The sequence below is a fragment of the Alligator mississippiensis genome, chromosome 13, assembly GCF_030867095.1.
Source record: "Alligator mississippiensis isolate rAllMis1 chromosome 13, rAllMis1, whole genome shotgun sequence".
Classification (NCBI taxonomy): domain Eukaryota; kingdom Metazoa; phylum Chordata; order Crocodylia; family Alligatoridae; genus Alligator; species Alligator mississippiensis.
Genome location: NC_081836.1, coordinates 9,097,006 through 9,116,000, shown reverse-complemented (window position 1 = coordinate 9,116,000; position 18,995 = coordinate 9,097,006). Strand labels below are relative to the sequence as shown.

Sequence of the window (18,995 nt, the reverse complement as noted above, 5' to 3'; positions counted from 1 at the left end):
ATGCAGGGACCACCCCATGCCCCGCAGTCTCTGAATTTGCCAGCCATCTTCCTCCTACCACAAACCCCTAAGCGCTTTCCATGCAGAGACCAGCTGACATGTGCACAGAGTCTTGCAGAGACCCCAGCTGAATGGAGGAGGCCAGCATGGACTAGATCCCAGGGAGAAAAGACGTGATGCAGCTTAGGACTGGGCTGGGCTGGTGCTAGGCCTAGCCTTTTGGCTCCCTGAGGGGCAGGGATGGGGCTGACCCTGGAGGTAGCCATGCTGCTCTGAGATGCCGTCTCTCTTGCTCTCTTTCACCCACACCCTCCCGTACCCTCGGTGCAGACCCTTGCAAGAACGCCGTCAACGACCTGAGCCGGGTCTGCCGGGTGAACCCTCGCACTCGCCGAGCGGACCTGCTCTTCCGGCCTGAAAACTGCCCCCCAAAGAGGGACCCAATGTGTGGCGATGATGGGGTAACCTATGACAGCGAGTGCGTCATGGGACGGTCAGGCGCTCTGCGGGGGCTGGAGATCCAGAAGGTGCGTTCGGGGCAGTGCCAGCCACAGGGTAAGTACTTACATTGCCCCAGGGGGCGGGAGGGTAGCGGGTGAGAGCGCTGGGGCTCTGCAGCCACCCTGGGGCCCTCTGCATTCGGGGGCTGACCGGTGACGTGAGAAGCCACCTGCCCCAGCTCAGTCTTTTCAGGCTTTATTGGCCAAGCATCTGAAGGTGGTCCCTGCTGGGGGCCTGTCAGGATAGCAGCCCCAGGCTGCTGTGGTCCTTGCCCCAGTGACAGCAGAGAGGATGATGGAGCAGGTAGGGTCTCAGCTACAAGTTCATTCATCCAAGGGAGATGGACCCGATCCAGGGGCACTGGCCCAGACACCAGATGGGCTCAGATGAACTAGAACGCAGGCCCCAGTCGCTCGGACCTCACCCTGCTATTTCTCCACTCCAGTGTCCCTTCCAGCAGTGCTCTTCTTTGGTGTGGGTGGGGAATGGGGCTCCACAGACAGCTTCGAGGGGGTCCATTCTGGGGCCGCCTTCCCATCTGGTGTGGCCCCCCAGGTGAGAACTGAGCCGCTGAGTCTCCTTCCTCTGCCCCAGGTCAGCAAGCCCCACATTGCCCCTGCCTGCAGCCCCATGCTGAGCACCACGTCTTTCTCCCCTTTGCAGACAAGTGCAGGGACGAATGCAAGTTCGGCGCCGTGTGCCTCAACCGGCGTGGCACCACCCGCTGCTCCTGCGATCGCATCACCTGCGACGGCGCCTATCGGCCCGTCTGCGCCCGGGACAGCCGGACGTACAGCAACGACTGCGAGCGCCAGAAGGCAGAGTGCCAGCAGAAAGCTGCCCTCCCCGTAAAGCACGAGGGGCCCTGTGGTAAGCGGTGGCATGGTTTGGAGGTCCTGGTCACCCCAATGCGTCTCCCCCATCTCTTCAACTACCCCCTGATCCTTGCCCCTGGCATCTCTCCCACCCTGTTGGCCTCAACACACAGCCAAGGAGGAACCTTGCTGTCTGTGTGCCGGAGGTAAGTCATGATCACACCACTACAGCCCTGACCCAGCCACAGGCGACCCCTCATCCCTTCGACCACCCACAGGCCAGCCAGCGATCTCCCCGTTCCTACCCTCTTCCCTTCCCCAGATCCCCAGTCCCACGTGTGTGTCTTGTCTGTCTCCTCGTCACTACCGTGTGTCCGTCTGTCTGTTTGTCTCTTTCTCCGCTGTCTCGTTCGACAAGTCGTATAACGGAGGGAAGAGTCGTTTGCATTTGGATGGTCTTCGTCACAAAGCCTCTGTAACGCTCAGTCCGTTGCCCCCTCCATCCGCACCCTGCCAGGCGCACATTCCCTCTCATGCCATCAGAAGCAGCCCCATTATCCATCCACCCTCCCAGGACAGTGCCAGGCTCCTGACCCCTCTCATCACTCCCCCGATCCATGCTTTCCTCAACACCAGGTGCCCTGTGTAAGTAATGCTTCCCGGCGCTGTTAACACTCTGATGGTCTTGGTGTGTCTTTGTATCATCTCCGGGGAGGAGTTGGGGGAACCTGTGGACTTTCCTGATGAAGTCTTGAAGGCTTATGAGGTAGGATGGGGTAGTAGTTTCACCAGACACAGCTAGGGCAGTGGAAGCATCCAAAATGACATTAACTGTGATGGAGGAAGAGAGAGGGTTAAACACAGGCAGCACACTGATTTGCAGATATTGGAGGAATGGCTAATCTCAGACTGATAGAAAACCATATAGATGCAGGCTGGATGATTCTTTGGCATGCATCGCACCTTCGAAATGGGATTTTAAATTCACCCCACTTTTAGGGGACCGTTTGGCTGGCTTTGCCCTCCTCACCTAGACGTTTCAGTCTTGCCACGTGCAGCTGCTCAAAAAGCATTTCTCCATCCCTAAGAAGCACGACATCGGCTTAATACAGTCAGGAGGGGTCTTTGTCAGTAAGGCACTTTTGGGTTGCAGGACCAGAACCACTAGGAGTGTTTCGTTGCAGCTTTGAGGGCTAGAAACGCCCGCTTCTGTTCGACAGGAGCTGAGATCATCATCTATTCACATGACTCCAGGAGCTGGGACTTTAAAGGAAAGCATCTAACGCTCCCAAACTGCCCAGAGAATCAAGGAGGATGGCAAACCTGACGTGTTTCCCTCCCCGTGCTGTGCCGTTTTGGAAGTTTTGCTCCTTGTGGTGCAGGCTGGTTTGGTTGGCATGGAAACACGTGGGCCCATGTATTATTTTTAAACAAAACTCCAGGCTGCCCGAGCATGTGGTGGTTGGAGAAGTGGGGCCATTGCAGCTGCTGAGGGCTGCTACTGAACCTGGATCCTCCAGGTCCTGCAGCACGGCTGGGTTCTGAGTTTGCAGCCGTGGTGGGGACGTGCAAGGAGAAGGCAACCACATCTATTGCCTGGTACCGTGGCGGGTACCATCATTGGCTTTTACCACGATGCCCTGAGTGATGCGGCAAAGGCTGAGATGTAGCACAGTTAAAACCAGTCGACCAGCTGCCAAGTGTGGGTGCTGGGAGCTTCATGTTCAATGGTGCGGGACCTCTACAGCAGTCAGTAGCCCACTGGACGTCAGCAAGAGGCTTTCCATTACCTTCAGTGCAGTATCTCAGCCCCTTTGCAAGTCTCCCTTAGTGTCCACACATCTCTCGGTGCTGTTACTGCTCCCCCTCCGCTAGCGGCCCAGATGGCTGGATTCATTTGGGTAGAAACCTGCAGAGAGAGAGATCCCCAAATCCCTCTCTTGCTGGCTCCTATAGACAAACATTTAAGGGATTCAGCAACTCATCTCTGCCTCCCCCGCTCTCCCCACACAGGCCAGCTTCTCCGCTTTCTTTTTCAGTTCTCCTTCATCTCATTCCTCACCCCCCTTCCTCCTCTCCCTGCAGGCTGCACAGCCAGCCAGCAGCGCAGACGGGCGATGCTCATCCTTTCAAGAGCGCGTGGCTCTTGGGAGAGTGAGCGAAGCAGCCCCCTCGTCCCGACGACGCAGGCAGGAGGCAAAGCAGAGCTGACAATCAGCCGAGATTGCCAAGACTACACGACAGCTCATGCCTGCCCCGTAGGAAGCCACTGGGCGGCATGATTAAGCCACAGGCCTCTCCTATCAGCCAAGGAAAACAACCTCTTTCTTGTCACTTCTGCACTGCCCCTTAGGGTTTCGAGCGTTCCCTCTCCAAGTCGCTGGTTCAACAAAGCTGCAAGCTTTCCCAGTACTTGAGAGTGCAGTCAGTTCTCGCTAGCCTGCGTGCCCCACACCAAACACCATCGCTGGCACTGTCTGGGCAAGGGCTGAGTAGGTTGTGGGGTCTGTAGTCCAATGTCTCAGCCCTGGCCAGGTCTTTGGGATGACTTGTAAGGTGACATGAGGCATCTGGACCAGACTTAGGGCTAGAGGGAACTACAAATCTGTCCATGTTCGCCAACTCATAACAGTCCCCCTGCATTTCTCCATCCTGATGGAGTTGTGCCTCTTCCTCCCTCGCAGCGAGGCCTATGGAGGAAACCCCTCTGAGTCAGGGTTGAGGCACGGTGGCCTGCTCTCTGCTGCCTGGAGATGAAGAGAGGTGCCAGGCTCCAGAAAGGAGCTCCATGCTCACCGCTCCACACACACACGCATGTCTCTGTCACATCCTTGGCATCCCCACCTGCCCCCACTGTGGGTGAGCAGGTGGAGGTCACCGGAGACCCGAAACTGTCCCCCGCTCCCTTAGGAGAGGGTGGGAAGGGGAACAGGACCCTGGTGCGGGGGGTGTCTCCTTTCACAAGAAATGTCGTGACCAAGGAGTGATTCCAGCCCAACGCGACTGGACTCAGGCAGCATGACTGAAGCCTTCTGCATCAACGCCCCTTCTCCAGGGGCCACCTCCAGACCCTCAACTGCTTGGAGGAAGATTGGATCCGATGGGACTTAGTGAAGAAGACTTGTCCCATCAACAGGGAGGAAATGAAAGGCGGTCCATTAATGGGATGGCAACCGGATGCTTTAATCTTTGCAGAGAGCTGCCTAATGAGCTCTTGCTGCTCCCTGTTCACCAGCAGCTGGGGGAGGAAGCAAAGCCAGGCAAAGCAGCCTCAGCCTTGCCTTCACTTTTGACTTACAAGTCCCTTGGTGCTTTCAAAAGGGGGTGTTAGGAGCTGGAAGGTGCCCCTGGGAGATGGCGCAGGGGGCTAGGAGATGGCAAGAGGTGGAGTCTGGCAGGGGCAGAAGGAAGGGCTCTGTCGCTGCGTCTGTCTTTTCCCCTCCTTTTCTTCCTTTCTCTCTCTGTTGCTTTTTTCTTTCTTTCCTTTTTCGTTCTGTGTCTTGTGTTTTACAGTGTTGCCCGTGTGGAGAAAGGACGTGTGTCCACGCAGCACCCTACCACTCCCAACCAGGACGTCTCTGCTCGGAGGTTGGCTTTCTACCCTTCTCCACAGCCAACGGCGTTCCTCCGGAAGTCTGTCCTGCTCCCCCCTTTCCCCAGCCACTCTGCTCCTCCCTGGCCATATTTCAAAGCCGTTGGGATGGACAGACCCCCCCAATTTTTGACCCCCTCCCTCCTTCCAACACTCCCTGCCTGCAATGAGACTGCCTTGCAATGCGACGGGATATTGTTAATGCTTGCTTGGACTCATGTCTCCTTCTATGAGATGGACAAGGATGGGGGCAGGAGCTGCTCTGTTATCTGAATGCCCCTGTGAGCTGGGAACCCCATTACCTTCACCGAGTCCCCAAAGCATCTCTCCTTGGCTGATGAGTCAATTTGGGCTGCTCCTGGTAGATATGATATGTTCCTTCTCCCTCAGGCATGATTAGAGACTCATGTTTGCCCAGGATTGCAATGCTTGGCCCCTTCCCCCCCGTCCCTTCATGTGTGTATGTATGTGTGTGTCACGTTTGTGTAAGCATGGGTTGTGGAAAGGACACTCACCAGGCCAGGTGGTGTCAGCAGAGAGGTGACAACCTTATAGCAGACTGATTTTGTAATGGTCCTTTCATTTGGCCGATGGCACTTTCTCCTGCCTTGGTGGAAGCACATCGTAGTATCACCTCCACGGGCATCAGCACAGCCTCTCAAGCCTCCGTCAGCACAGGCAGGGAGTATAGTCTGCAGCAGGCAGAAGTCCCAGCCTCCACTTAGCTCTCTTGAGAGCAACGCTTTGCCCTGTGGGCACTAATTTGGGTGACAAAGAAATCTGGCACAGCGGGGCAAGTCACTTCGCCTCTGTGCAAGCTGCGTTTCTCCGTGTGTCACATGGAGACGGTGACTCCATGCGAGTCACTGTTACCCGCTGCTGGTAGAAACGCCCAGAGGTCCCAGGCTGGAAGGAGCGAGGCACGCACGTGCCCGATTCCTCCCTCTGGAAATCAGTGGCGATAACTCCCACTGACTTCCGAGGGAGCCCCGGGCAGTCCGGAAAATGTCAACAGTCGGCGGTTCAAACGGCGAGGGGAGCCTCATTTGCTGCATGGCTGCCGCGCAGAATTGCTAGAAGGGCGAGAAATGTCAGAGCGCGGCTCTCCTCCGGCCCCGGCGGCCTCCCACCTTGCGCGTGGCGCGCTCTCCCTCCCAGCCCCGTCCCCGCGCAGCCCCGCGGGAAGTTCGGAGCCGGGATTTGGGAGTTTAGAATAAACAAACATGTGTTTGCTTCACGCCTAGTTTGTCGCATCCTCACTGCCTAATTGTGCCCGGCGGAGGCTGCTTCCCCGGCTAAGCGAGCATTTCGCGGGCACGATTATGGTAAACACGGCTTTTAAAAAAAAGAGACAAAAGCCAGGGATGTGAGTGGCACCCCCAGGCCCGGCGCAGTGGGGAAGACGGGCTGCCGCTGCGTGGGAACCGCTCAGAAGCCATTTGGCTACAGGGGTATTTGTCAGGAGAGGGAGGGAGGGCGTTGAGGTGGGAGAGATGACTGCTCCCTGCCCTACAGAGCCTCAGCTGGATTTGCAGCTGTCCCCGTCACAGCCCCAGCTCCCAGTGACAGCCTGGGTGTGGAGACTGCATGGAGGTGGGATGGAGGATTTCTCCCCATTGAGAGATTTTCTCCAGCCTCACCCCCTCCCCATGGCCCCAGCTAAAACCATCAGCTTGGGCCACACTTCTCTTAACAAGGCTGGTCCTTCCAGATCCAGTATTGCTCCGGAAATGAGCCTTGCTGAACAAACCCGTCGACTCCCCCGCCCTCGGTGCAAGGCATCCATCACACCTCAGTTCTAGGGAGGGAGTGGGAACCAAGGACCAGCCCGAGCTGTACCCGTGGCCAGTTCTCCATGCAGCACTGGTGGGTCCCAGGGGAGCTGGCCTTTCCTGCCCTGTGCTAATCTGTGGCTGTGCTCTTCGTTGCTCTCGTGCTCTTCGGCTCGGCCCCCGACATGTGCCTGCTGCATCCATCCTGCTCTCGTTGCATTGTGTTCCCCCCGCTCCCTTGTCGTCCCTTTTTCCATTGTCTCCTTCCTGTTCCCTCCCCTCCCTGAGCTCCCCAGGGCCACTGAGCACTCGCAGAGCGGGGCTGTGTGCGCTCTCCCCAGTGGTTCATGGGATCCTGCCTTGGGGTACCTGCCTTGACTGTGAGCAAGCCTTAGCCATAGCACCAGCCTCTGGGCAGCATAGGCAGTGCAGCCTGCATCCCACTCCCCTGCCAGCCCACAGCACGGAGACTGCAAAGGAAGTTTCCGCACCTGAGATCAAACACCTCTTTTTGCCTGAGGGTAAATTAAAGGAGCTCCCACGGAGCCTGTGACCAGCCACACATCCCTAGCTCCTCTCAGTGGGAGCCTGGCCTCCACTGGAGGAAGACAAGGAGAGCGCTCAGTCTCCTAGACAAGCCCCGAGCAAATATCTCTGGCGGGTGGAGAGGGGGCACTGAGCAGGAGCCCGCTGGTGTGACACTGCTCTGCTCTTGGTAGCAGATCGGTGGCAGGGAGAGGCCACGGGGGAACGTGGCAGTGGGAGAGGGTGTCTATCTGTGGCAGCGTGTCTTAGACCTGAGTGATGGGCTGCCTCACCTTGGTCAGGGTCCTCTGCTAGCAAGTGGGTGCTGTCTGGGACCCCAAGTGTCTCCAAGTACAAGTCTGGGGAAGCCAAGAGCAGTCAGGACCCTGCTGAATTTGCTGTGAAGCAAGGGCCTATTGCTGGCCTTGTGTCACGGGGCTTACTCCAGCCCTGCCTGTGGGGTGGACTGGCTACCTCCTGGCTGCTGTGGTGTGTGCTTGGAGGCTTTGCTCTTGCCAGTGCCTCCCTTGTTACCCATGCAGCTGCCTAGCACTCCCCTCCTTGACTCTGCTTCCCAGCCTGCCTGGCTAGGGTGCCTTCTGCCCTCCTTGCCTCTCAGAGCCCAGCAAAACGCCCTCTCTTTGTGCTCTGCACCTAGTAGCAATGGTCTCAATGTGGCCTCAGTGCCTCTCAGGGCAGCTTCCTTCATCCTCGGCTGGCTTCTGAACTGTGGCCAGTGTGAGACTCAGCTGGAGAAACAGCCCCCAGCTTTTACCCTCCCAGGAAAGGAGGGACAAAGTAGAAAGCAGATAGTGGGGATGGAAAGCAGAATGACCCTTATGTGGGCACCCGTGCTACCACAAGCCAGCTCTCTGGCTGGCTGTGTGCTGGCAGGGAAGGGAGCTGAGCAAGGCACGGGGCTGCCCGAAGCTCCAAGGCCATAGAGAGATGGATTGCCCCCTTGCCCTGATGTTCAGCTCGTTCAGGGCATGACTGGTGCCCTGGGGACTGCTTGCTGGGATATGCACCGGGGCTATAAGCAAGGGAGAGGCCCTATCGTGGGCTCCCTGCCTCTCTCTGATCCCAGAGCTGGCAATTTGGTTCAGACCTTACAGGCAGGACTTGGATTAGAAAGAGGGGTGGGGTGTTCGTGCCACCAGCAGGCAAGTGACAGGCACCACCCTGTGTGCCTCCACTGCCTCCAGATGGGAGGGGGATCTGGGGAGCTAATTGATGCTCAAGGGCATCCTGTAATGGGAGCTGCCACCCCGTACTGGTGGGGTCTGGAGCCCTGCAGGAGGCTCAGCTACCTGGGTGACAGGAGGTGTAAAGTACCCAGATGGAAGCCACAGGGCCTGTTCACCATCTCTGCAGGTCACAGGTGCACCCCGGGCACAGCATGGCCCTGGGTGGGGATGGTGAGCACAAGCCCAGGGCTGGCATTCCTCACATGCCTTGCTCGCTGCGCCATGCCAAACGCAGCATTGCCAGGCTGGGAACATGGCTAACACACATCTTTCTCCCCTGCCCCGATGCAGACCTGGGCACCCCCAGCCCCTGCCTCAGCATGGAGTGCACCTTTGGGGCCACCTGCGTGGTGAAGAACCAGGAGGCGGTGTGCGAGTGCCAGCAGGTCTGCCAAGGCCGCTACGACCCCGTCTGCGGCAGCGACAACCGCACCTACGGCAACCCTTGCGAGCTGAGTGCCACGGCCTGCGTCCTGAAGAAGGAGATCAAAGTCAAGCACAAAGGGCCCTGCGGTGAGTGGAGCTCGCACCTCTCCGGGTCACCCAGCAGCAGGTCTGGGAGGGAAAGGGAGGGCATTGGCTTTGAAGATAAATATTAATAGAGGGAGGACAAGAGAAGGGGCGGTTAACGGGGAGTCTCAGAGCTGAAGTGGCAGTGGTGCTAGGAAAACGGCCGCTCTCCATCCCAACCAGGCAGGCTTTTCCACCCAGGTCACAGCCCTGAGTGTGATGGGCTGTCCTGTCTCCAGAGGCTTTGCCTTCCCCTTGCAATATAGCCCCTTTCATCTCAGGAGGCCACAGGACTCAACACTCCCCCAGGTCCTGGCATCCCTACCCCTCTCCTGAGTCCCGTCAGTACAGGATGGTACCCAGGGACTCTCCTTTCTGTGCTTCCCCCTTCCTGGACATGCTGTCAGGCAAAATTCATGGGCAGATTCTGCCCAGCTGCCTGGGAAGAGGCTCCAGCCTCTATTTACAGAGAAAGCTGCTGCAGCTTTTGACCCCAACAGACCCAGTTTCTTGTGAGGGGAGCTGAATCAAGGCTGGGTGCGATCTCTGTGCAGCATCATCTCCCGGTGCTGCCTGCTACAATGCGCATAGGTGTCCCGCTGCATCAGCGGGAGCATCGTCCTGGCTCTGGTGGGTGGGCTCGGGGGCCTCGTCCATCGGGGCATGTGCAAGACAATGGATCGAGAGAAGACTGATCGCCCGCTGCCCACTTACGTGCGTAATGAAGCCTGCTGGCCCCCCAATGTGCCTAGATAATGACATCGTTATCTGGAGTCTGCCATTTGGGAGGTTTATTTCTCTTAAAAATAAGGTGGGCTCAGCAGGGGAGTCAGAGGGGCGATGGAGAGAAGGAAGCTAATCTGGGTGAGGATGCTGTCTGGCTTGGTGTGCAGACACGGAGAAGGGGCCCTGGCTAAGGAGCTGATTGGGAACACTACTCTACACACATCCAGCCCCAGCGCGGTGGGGACAGGGCTGTCTCTGTGCTTGGCCAGCCTCACACAGGGCTGTCAGAGCATCCTCCTCTTCCTCAGTCAAATCTGGTGGGTTGGGACCTCCTCACGGTGTCATGTCCTTCCCGTCCCTGTCCCTCTTACGTTGCAAACCTCCATCCCTTGTAACGCATGCTCATGAGCTTTACCACTGGGAGGGCTTTCCCCTGCCTGTGGGGAGTTGATTGAAACCTCTGAGGTTATTAGGCAGGGCTCCTGTGCTATGAGTGACGTCTGGATTACCCCGCTCATGGCCTTGTCCTGGCCTGGCCTGACCTAGAGGCTGCTGCTTCCCCAGCTAGAAAAACCCGTGGAACTCACTGCTGAAGGATGGCCAAGGGTGTAGCAGGTTTTAAGGGTAAATGAAGTGCTGATACGGGGAGGTGGGAGGGACAGAAGCACCCCCAGCTTTGGGGCAGAAGCAAACTGCCTCTGGGATGTCAGAATTGCCCCTCTCGCCACTGGTATGTCTGTCCACGGATCCCACTCTTCCTGCCCCTGCAGCCCACGGGTGGGCCACGTGAAACGCGCTATAGATAGCAACACCCTAGCCAATCGCTCGCTGTGCTGCCGCCCCCACACACCCAGAGCAACAGCTGCTGCGTGAAAGAAAGATTAGAAAAATCTTCCCTGAGCCAAATTCCTTGTGAATCGATTTGGGGTGGGGGGGAGCAAGGCTCATTGGGAAGAGGAAATTAAGCACTGAATCACCAAGCACCCAAGAGTTACTGGAACGGAGATGAGCCGCCTGGAGCCTGGTCTCTCCTGCAGCTTCTTTGTTAGAGAGGGGGTCTGGAGATAAATGTCCCCTCTGATCCGAGTCTGCATGCAGGCTGAGGACACAAGTGGAGGAAGGAGACAGGTCCCAGCACTAGCTGGTGCATCCCTCCCACCCCCAGTGACTTCCCTAATGCACTGGGAGGAAGAGGGTTGCGGTGCTGCCAGGCCCTTAGGCTGCATTCATGGCAGCTGACCCAGGTGTCCTGCATAGTGCACAGGCCCCTTGCTGCTCCAGCCCATTCATTGTTCTGGCTTGGAGATGCTGCTCCTCAGCAAAAGCTTCTGCTAGAACAGAGTGGGAACTGCTGGCGGGGGGTGTGCAGACCTCTTTTTCTCCAAGAGATGGGCTTGTGCACTGCAGTGGTACCCACCTCCCAATTTCAGGGCTCCCTGCTGCATTTGGGTCAGGCGTGACAGGGTCCAGCATTCTCCTGATGCGAGACAGCCAAGCCCGCAGCCTGCTTCAGGGTCTAGAGGGGAGGTCAGGTGCCTACTTCCTCAAGAGACTGAACCACAGGCCCCTTGTTGGCTTGCGTGTCCAGTGTCAGCCTGGGCTGGAAAAGCTTCGGGACCCGCAGAGCTGCCTCTGCACCCCACTTCCTTCCCCTGGGGGCATCTGGATCCAGAGCTGAGGATGAGCCCCACTTCCCTCGCTCTTGCTACTTCCAGGTCACTCAGCCCCTCTTGGAGATCTCCCAGGTACAAACCCTGCCTCCCCAACATAGGACTGGCCAGCCGCTGTGAAGCAGAGCTGAGCTGCAGTTCTCCCTGCAGCCGCTGATATACCGGGACTAATTTCTCGCTCCTTATAATTGCACTCAGCCCTGCGCACTTCTCCCACCTCCCATTTCGAAGCCATAATGGCATATAGCTCTGGTGACATTTCATCACACTCACTTCTGCCCCTGATGGGCTTCACAAGTAGTAATTGCCTCCAAGTGCCTCTCTTCTTCCTTCTCTGACCCCAAGCTCTGCTCCTTCCTTCCTCATCACTGCATTGAGTCATGCTCAGTTCCCCGTGAGGCTGTGTCTGTGGAGGACACAGGAGCATTTCACTGCTGCCTTAACAATTCATTAGGAAGCTTTGGTTTTCTGTCCCATTTCCATATCCCCATGGTCTCTGTGTCCCATTACCATGTCTCCTAGCAAAGGCAGAGCTCAGGAGCCAAGGGGTGGCATGCATAGATGCTGCCAAAGGGTTTGAAAGCAGCTGCATCTGGCACTCTAGTTAGAGAGTGGCACCTCCTGTGTGTTCAGCTGTCCCCAGAGCTCTCCTTTTGCTGCAAGGCTTGGCCCAGCGCCCTCAGACCTGTTTGGTTACACATGGGTTGGCTTGAGAGGTCCTTGTGGAGGACCCGGTCCATCACAACTTCTCTGCCCCTTCCCACAGGTGTCCCCTTTGCTGTCCCTGCAGGTGGAAGAGCAACAGGGCAGCATTGCACCAACGCAGCTCTCAGCTGTAAAGCTAGTGCAAAGGGGCAGGTGGGAGCCTTTCAACCTTGGAAAGTTTTATTGTGATGCTCAGTGGAGAGCAAAGGACTTCGATTCATGGCCTTTTGTTGATTCCAGCAGTGATTGGGGTTAATGAATGGATGTGAACTAACAAGCCCCTCTAATTTTGTGGAGCCGGCAATTTCAGCCACTTGATGCCCCGCGGTTGGGGGTGCGGTTTTGTCTCTTCAGACCGTTGCGGCAAATGCCAGTTCGGCGCCATCTGCGAGGCAGAGACGGGCCGATGCGTGTGCCCCACGGAGTGCGTGGCCTCCTCACAGCCCGTGTGCGGCACCGACGGCAGCACCTATGGCAGTGAATGTGAGCTCCACGTCCGGGCCTGCACCCAGCAGACCAACATCCAGGTGGCTGCACAAGGAGACTGCAGTGAGTCTGGGGATGGGGGGGTCCGGTCCTTTCCTGCCCACCCTTCCTGTCCCATTCCGCACCCCCACCCCTGGTAACAGGAACAACACCCAGAGAGGGTTTGAGCAAAGGAAGCATTGAGAGTGTCATGAGATTTCGGGTGCCCAGGGTGCTGGCTGGCCCACTTAAGACCTCTTAAAGGGCCTGTTTTCTAGAGGGCTTTCTAAATAAAAGTACCCAGGCCCTCTACAGCCATAGCCTTCAGGTTCACAGTGCGCCATGGGGGGCAGAGACAGCTCCAGGAGTGGGCCAGTGGATGGCATGGCTCCCATCACTAGCAGTTTCTCCCTGGCCCTTTTATTTGCACCTCCACAGCCCCCTTTCCAGGCCCAGCACCCCAAAGCTGCCTTTACACCCTCTCAGACTGGGTCCCTGATGGATGTAAATCAGTACAGCTCCCCCTGCATCCTTGGCACTAGCCCAGCTGATCCTAGCAGAGCAAGTTTAGAGAGCCATCCTCAGAGAGGCTATGAAGCCTAGCCCAGGGCTGAGGGATGTAGACACATTGATATGGATGGGAGTGAATGTGTCTAAATCCTCGAGGCTGGCTTTAAAAATCTCAGCCTTAGGCTTCTATTTCAAGCAGGAGCCGAGTGCTTGTGAGCGGGTTTCACCCTGCAAGGGCAGGTTTGAAGCTGTGGAGGTTGCAGGCTGTGTATAGCACCTGCACGCTAACACTCGCCAGGACCCCAGGGCTGAGTCTTTTAGAGTGGCTGCTTGGACTCGGGTGTCCCCTTCACTACAACAGGAGCTGTGTAAATCCCTTAGCTGGCTTTGCTGATCTCATCCTTGATCCCCCCACCCCATGACTTGGTTTCCCCGGTTGTGAAACAAGGGTCATATCTGCCCTCATGGGCATCAAGAAGCTTCATTGCCCCCAGTCCCATTCAAGTATATCCAGATTGCTGGAACAGAAGGTGCCACAGAAACGCAGAGTTTTCCCTGAGCTGAGCCGAGCTAGACCCTTGGTACCAACAGCCACCTTTAACCACAGCCCAGCAGGAGCACATCCTGCGGAGCCACCGTCATACGCATCTCCTCCCGCCCCGGGGTTAGCTTTCAAGCACTCTGCTCCCCCCGCCCCAGCTCCCTCCAGCACAGATCATTCTGCCCGAGCCAATTTCCAAATGAATTAAAAAGTGCCGACTGAATGCAGCACTGGAACAAACGAGGCATCAGAACAGCATAATGCCTCTCTGAACAGCTGGGGCTGGTGCTCCACAGCTGGGCCAGGGCACGGAGCCAATTCCTGGCTTTCGGAGAGGCACTCGGAGCGAGTCTGAACGGCTCCAGCAACTGCCTTGTCAGGTTGAGCCTGCGGTGGGCGGATGCAGCGTGGGGTGCGGGGGAAATGGATGGAGCAAGCTGTTAGTGTGATGTCCAAAGGGGCTGGATATGTGCAGCACTTGTTGCTCTGGTTGTGCTCAGGAAGCAGCCCCTTCCACGAGCAGCTCCAGGGTAGACACCCTCCTCTGGTGGCACAGCCATGCTCTGACCCCTGACGGGCCAGGACGGCAGCATGAGGCTCTCCACCCCTGACTCCTGGTCCTTCTCCGTTCCCCGTCCCGCTAGAGTCCTGCGGCAGCACGGTGTGCTCCTTTGGAAGCAAGTGCGTGGGCGGGCAGTGCGTGTGCCTGCGCTGCGAGAGGCAGCCCTTCTCCCCGGTGTGTGGCAGCGATGGCGTGACCTATGACAACCCGTGTGAACTGCACGTGGCTTCCTGCCAGCAGAAGAAGACCATCGAGGTCTCCAGGACGGGGCCGTGCGAGGACGGTAGGAGGCTCCTTTACCTCTGGCTCTGGGGAGGTGGGTGAGGAGGGTTGGGGTGGGCTGCGGGGACTGAGGCTTCCTCACACAAGGAGCTTTTTGGACGTGGCCCGAGCCCACAGTCTGTACCTCCCTGACCCCTTTCCTCTGTCGTACACCTAACGCAGGCTCTGCATCAGTAAAACATCATGTCAGAGCTTCAGCCGCTTGCAGCCCCGTGTCTTGCCCCAGGCTGCCATAACCCGCTGTCAGGTCACCTGCACGGCAGGTTCCTCTTCTCTCCCACCTGGCACCCAGGAGTGCTGTCAGGTCGATGTATGTAAAGGCTTGGATTAATCTCCCAGTAGTCACCCCAACCATGGAAGGAGGCCTCTGCTCCCCATATTGCCTGTGGGAGTAAGCTGAAAGGGGACCTGGGACATCCTGCTTGTGCCCCTCAGACATAGTTTTGTAGTTGTTAGGGGCTGGAAGGGACCTTACAGATCATTGGGTCCAGCCCCCCTGCATTTGGGTAGGAAAGACTGGGGGAGAGCACATTCTGGGACCCCATTATGCTATCTATTGGCCTTGTGCTCTATCCTGCTCACTGCCCAGCGCCCACCCTTGTCCTTTTCTCTGGCAGTAATGAAAGGCGACATTGCCTAATTGGCCTAGGCAAAGAGATTGATCACTGTTTTTGTTGCTCACTTCATGCGGTCCAGGCTGCAGGAGACGGAGCCGTTACTGTGGCAGGGCACTGGCTGCCCTGCTGCTCCCTGTGCCCCTGAGACTCATTCGGCAGCAAATCAAGGCAGCATTGCGAGGGCCTGAGCCAAATCCCATGGGAGACTTTGTGCTGCTCTCAGTCGCTGTGGAGTGGGGCCCGAGGGCCTGGCCTGTATTCCAGCAGCGCTTGTGCTCTGGAGGAAGGCTGTGTCTCGGCAGCTCAAGGAAGGGTGCCGTGGGCTGGTCTCGGCAAACATGAGCCACGTCCTCATGGCCAGCAGACATGAGGCCCTGAGAGGCCTGAAAGTGGATGAGCAGTGCATGCTTCCCTGCGTCTCCACCCCAACCCGGACCCACACACCCTGGCATTGCGCTCCCAAAGCTTGTCCGTGCCCTTCACCCCCTGCAATCTCCCGTTGCTATTCCACTCCTGATCTCCTACGCACGGACCCAGCGACTCAGTCCAGGACCAGCCCCCTGCATCCCCCGCTCTACAGGGCACGTGCATCCTCTTCTCTCCCAGCCCTCGGCCTCTTTGGGGCTTGCCAGCTGCCCACCCCAGATGAGATTGTAGCTTCCCTGTTCTTTTCATCAGAGGCCTAAAAGCACTGACCCAAGTGGAGGAGCTACAGGCTAGTGTTGGGGGAAGTCATTGTAAGAGCTGCCCACCCCTTGCCCGAGTGATGAGCTAACTCTGTGGGCTGAGACCCGCCAGCTCATTGCACCTGGAGTCCTCGCTGGCTAGGCTATGTTGCTGTGGCAAGACCGGGGAGAGGGGAAGGCAGAACATGGTGTTTGATCACAGCTCTCCTTCGGGTTTTCAGGTTGCTGTCCCTCTGGGAGGAGAGCTTGAATAATTCTCTGTGTAACGCCAACTCCCCGCCTTTGATCACTCAGTAAAGAAGGGGTAGGGAGGGTGTGTGGGGGGGAAGGGTTCCCCCTTTTTTAAAGCCTTTGAAATCAACAGTCTCCCTCTTGCTGCAGACCTCTGAATGTCTCATGGAAAGGTGGGGGGGAAGCGAGTTTAAATACATGGCATGAAGTGTCTCTAAGCCAATAATATCTCCTTGACTAGACTTCAAACTACATCAGGCCCCAGCCCTTCTCCTGCTAGGTCTCGGTGTTCACCTGAGCAGGAGGAATCTGTCTGCCGGCTGCAGCCAGGGTGTAAGGGAGAGTTTGGGTTAAGGAGAAGGGAGCGACGGCTGCTGGATTAGTGCCATGAAGCCAACTGGCTGCTCTTCCTTTGAGTGGAGATCTTGTCTGGGTCTACTTCCACGTAGGCAGCAGGTCTTCGGGGAGATGCAAGCTCAGAGCTGTGCTTGCTTGGAGAGCACAGTAGTGCTGCAGAGGAGAAGCCGTCGTGCAGATTCAGGGCTCCTAGCACAGAGATCTCCATCTCCAGACACTGCTGTCTCCTGGCCATTGCCATGGGGGGTGCAGGGCAGGAATCAGCTGCTCTCTTTGTGGGAAGGTCTTTCCAGCCTCGAGGACCAGGTGGGGGTTAGGAGCAGCCTCACCTGCAGAGTCAGTTGTGGGGATGTCTTGGGTAGCGCCTGGACCCCTTGGTTCATTGCATCCCCCCGCCTCCTGCGCAGAATGCGGCTCAGGGGGGTCTGGCTCCGGGGACGATGGTGAGTGCGAGCAGGACCGGTGCCGGCGGTTTGGAGGCCTGTGGGATGAGGACATGGAGGACGACCGCTGCGTGTGTGACTTCACCTGCTTGGCTGTGCCACGCAGCCCGGTAACCACCCTGGCTTTGGGCAAGGGGGTGGGATGGGGGCTACCAGCACTTCCAGCCTTGGCCGTGAGGAGGTGCAAGGGGGAGGCAGAAGGAGGTGGAAGCCTTGATGGGTGGAGAGTTCTCCTCAGCTCCTCCAGACTGTTTGAATGTCCCATTGGGGTCTTTCCAACCCTGCTGGCTTGTCCAGCCTTCCTGCGTCCCTCTCTCTTCTTGGGACTGAGCTTGGGAGGAGCCCACGGATACTGATGGAGGCACGACCAACCCATTGGCAGGGCAGTGCCTGGTACAAAGAGAAGCCCTCGGCCCCCCCTGCAGAGGGGAGAACAGGACTGAGGCCCATGCCCTGCTCTGTTCAGGCTCCTGCTTTCCCTTTTCACCCAGGGCCCCACCACGTCCTTCATGCCAAGCGCAGAATCCCAGCTCCCCTGCCCGGTGCCAGCCTTGGGATGGAGCTGCCTTAGGGCAGCGGAGTAGCAGCAGGGAGGGCAGACAGCAGGCTCCATCCTCCTGCCCTGCCCTTGCTCAGCCCTGGTCCTCCTCCATGCAGGTGTGTGGCTCCGACGGAGTGACCTACGCCAACGAGTGTGAGCTCAAGAAGTCACGCTGTGAGAAACGCCAGGACCTCTACGCCGCCGGACAAGGAGCCTGCCGCAGTGAGTCTTTGCTGTACAAGGACCCCCTTAGCCAGCCCCTTCCTTGCCTTGTGTCCGTGCCGGGGCACCCAGGGGCTGACATGCTGAACAAGCCCATGTGGGTGGGTGGCACTGGTGCTGACTTGCTGCACTGAACTGGGGGCTGGGCATTTCAGGGCCTGCTAGCCTGGCTGCATGCTGCTTCTGTGCCCCTCACCCCTGCAGTGATGGCCAGAGCCCTCCACTTGGCTTCCTGGCATTTGTTATCTTGCCCTAATGTACCCGGTCACTGATGCCATTCCCCACCGTAACCTGCCTCTCCCTGTCCGCCCAGCCGCCACAACGACCCCCCCGCCACTGCTGGTCCTGCACTGCAGCCAGACCGTATATGGATGCTGCCCTGACAACATGACCCTGGCCCTTGGTGTGGGCTCAGCCGGGTGCCCGAGTGAGTGAAACCCTTCCTTTCCCTGGGAGCAATTTGGGAATCCCCCATAGCAGGCTGAGGGACCCTTTGCAGTGAATCCAGGGGCAGGGACCACATGGAGATGAAACCAGGTCCTGGGGATGGGGGGAAATCTCCTCCAGAGATGCCCTGCTCCCGAGCTGAGATCTTTCAGGGTCCCCAGGAGCAAGGCAGGTTTCACCCCTTAGCATCACCCTGGGCCGGCGGCTGTGGCTGCACCCCTTCTCTGGCCTCCCTCGCAGCAATGCTCTGCCTCCCCTGAGGGAGACGTCCCGGTGGGCCACCGCGCAGTGGAATCAGGCGCCGCTTCACCTTGCATCCCGTCCATGCCCTTGTGTCGGCGGCAGGAGCATAAATCAAGATGCAATTATCCGGCGCAGCTGAATTCAGCACTTTGGCGCATATTTATTCCCTGCTCTGGAGATTGTTTATTCCCGTGTCTCTGGTACCATCAGGGCAGGGGGAGGACAGCTCCTGGGCTGCTCCAGGTGTTCAGGCGACCATCTCCTCGAGCATCTTTGCTCCTCATCCCCAGGCACACCAGGGTGTCACTGTCTGTCTTTATTCTTTTCCCTCCATAGCATTCCTAATAAATAATTCCTAATGGATCTTCCCCAGGGTAGAGAGACCGAGGCAAACAAAGGGAGTACAAGAGACCCTGAGGTTTTGACTCTTTCCATCATTAGGAAGGAAATCTTAAGGGGAAGGGTATAGCTGAAGTGGGTTGGAGGCATTCCAGTGCATTGCTCGGTGTCCTGGTACCAGGTTTGCAACAGTGGTCCCATCCCAGCTTTCATAGACATTTGGGCTGGAAGGGACCCCGGAGGATCATCAAGTCCAGCCCCCCGCCCCATGGGCAGGAAGTCAGCCAGGATCATAGGATCCCAGCAAGCTTAGCGGGTCTAGTTGCACATACGGCCCCGTGCAGCTCCGTCTGGGGTCCGGCACAGATTGGGACATCCGTCCACCTCTGCTTGGGGATTCTGGCTCCTCGAGACTGAGGGGTGGGGGTCTCTCTGTCACTCCGGCA

At 57.8% G+C, this 18,995-nt stretch overlaps 1 protein-coding gene across 7 annotated transcripts in view; it reads left to right on the top strand.

Annotated features, from left to right (window-relative positions):
* AGRN (agrin) overlaps positions 1-18,995 on the top strand; it is a 172,498-nt gene that overhangs the window by 121,903 nt on the left and 31,600 nt on the right. For all 7 annotated transcript variants that reach the window (XM_059716564.1, XM_059716563.1, XM_059716565.1 and 4 more), the window contains 8 exons: positions 331-555; positions 1,165-1,371; positions 8,744-8,965; positions 12,418-12,612; positions 14,224-14,424; positions 16,722-16,867; positions 17,415-17,520; positions 17,834-17,947. In XM_059716564.1, the coding sequence (XP_059572547.1) occupies positions 331-555; positions 1,165-1,371; positions 8,744-8,965; positions 12,418-12,612; positions 14,224-14,424; positions 16,722-16,867; positions 17,415-17,520; positions 17,834-17,947 (1,416 nt within the window). The remainder of the gene's footprint in view (positions 1-330; positions 556-1,164; positions 1,372-8,743; positions 8,966-12,417; positions 12,613-14,223; positions 14,425-16,721; positions 16,868-17,414; positions 17,521-17,833; positions 17,948-18,995) is intronic.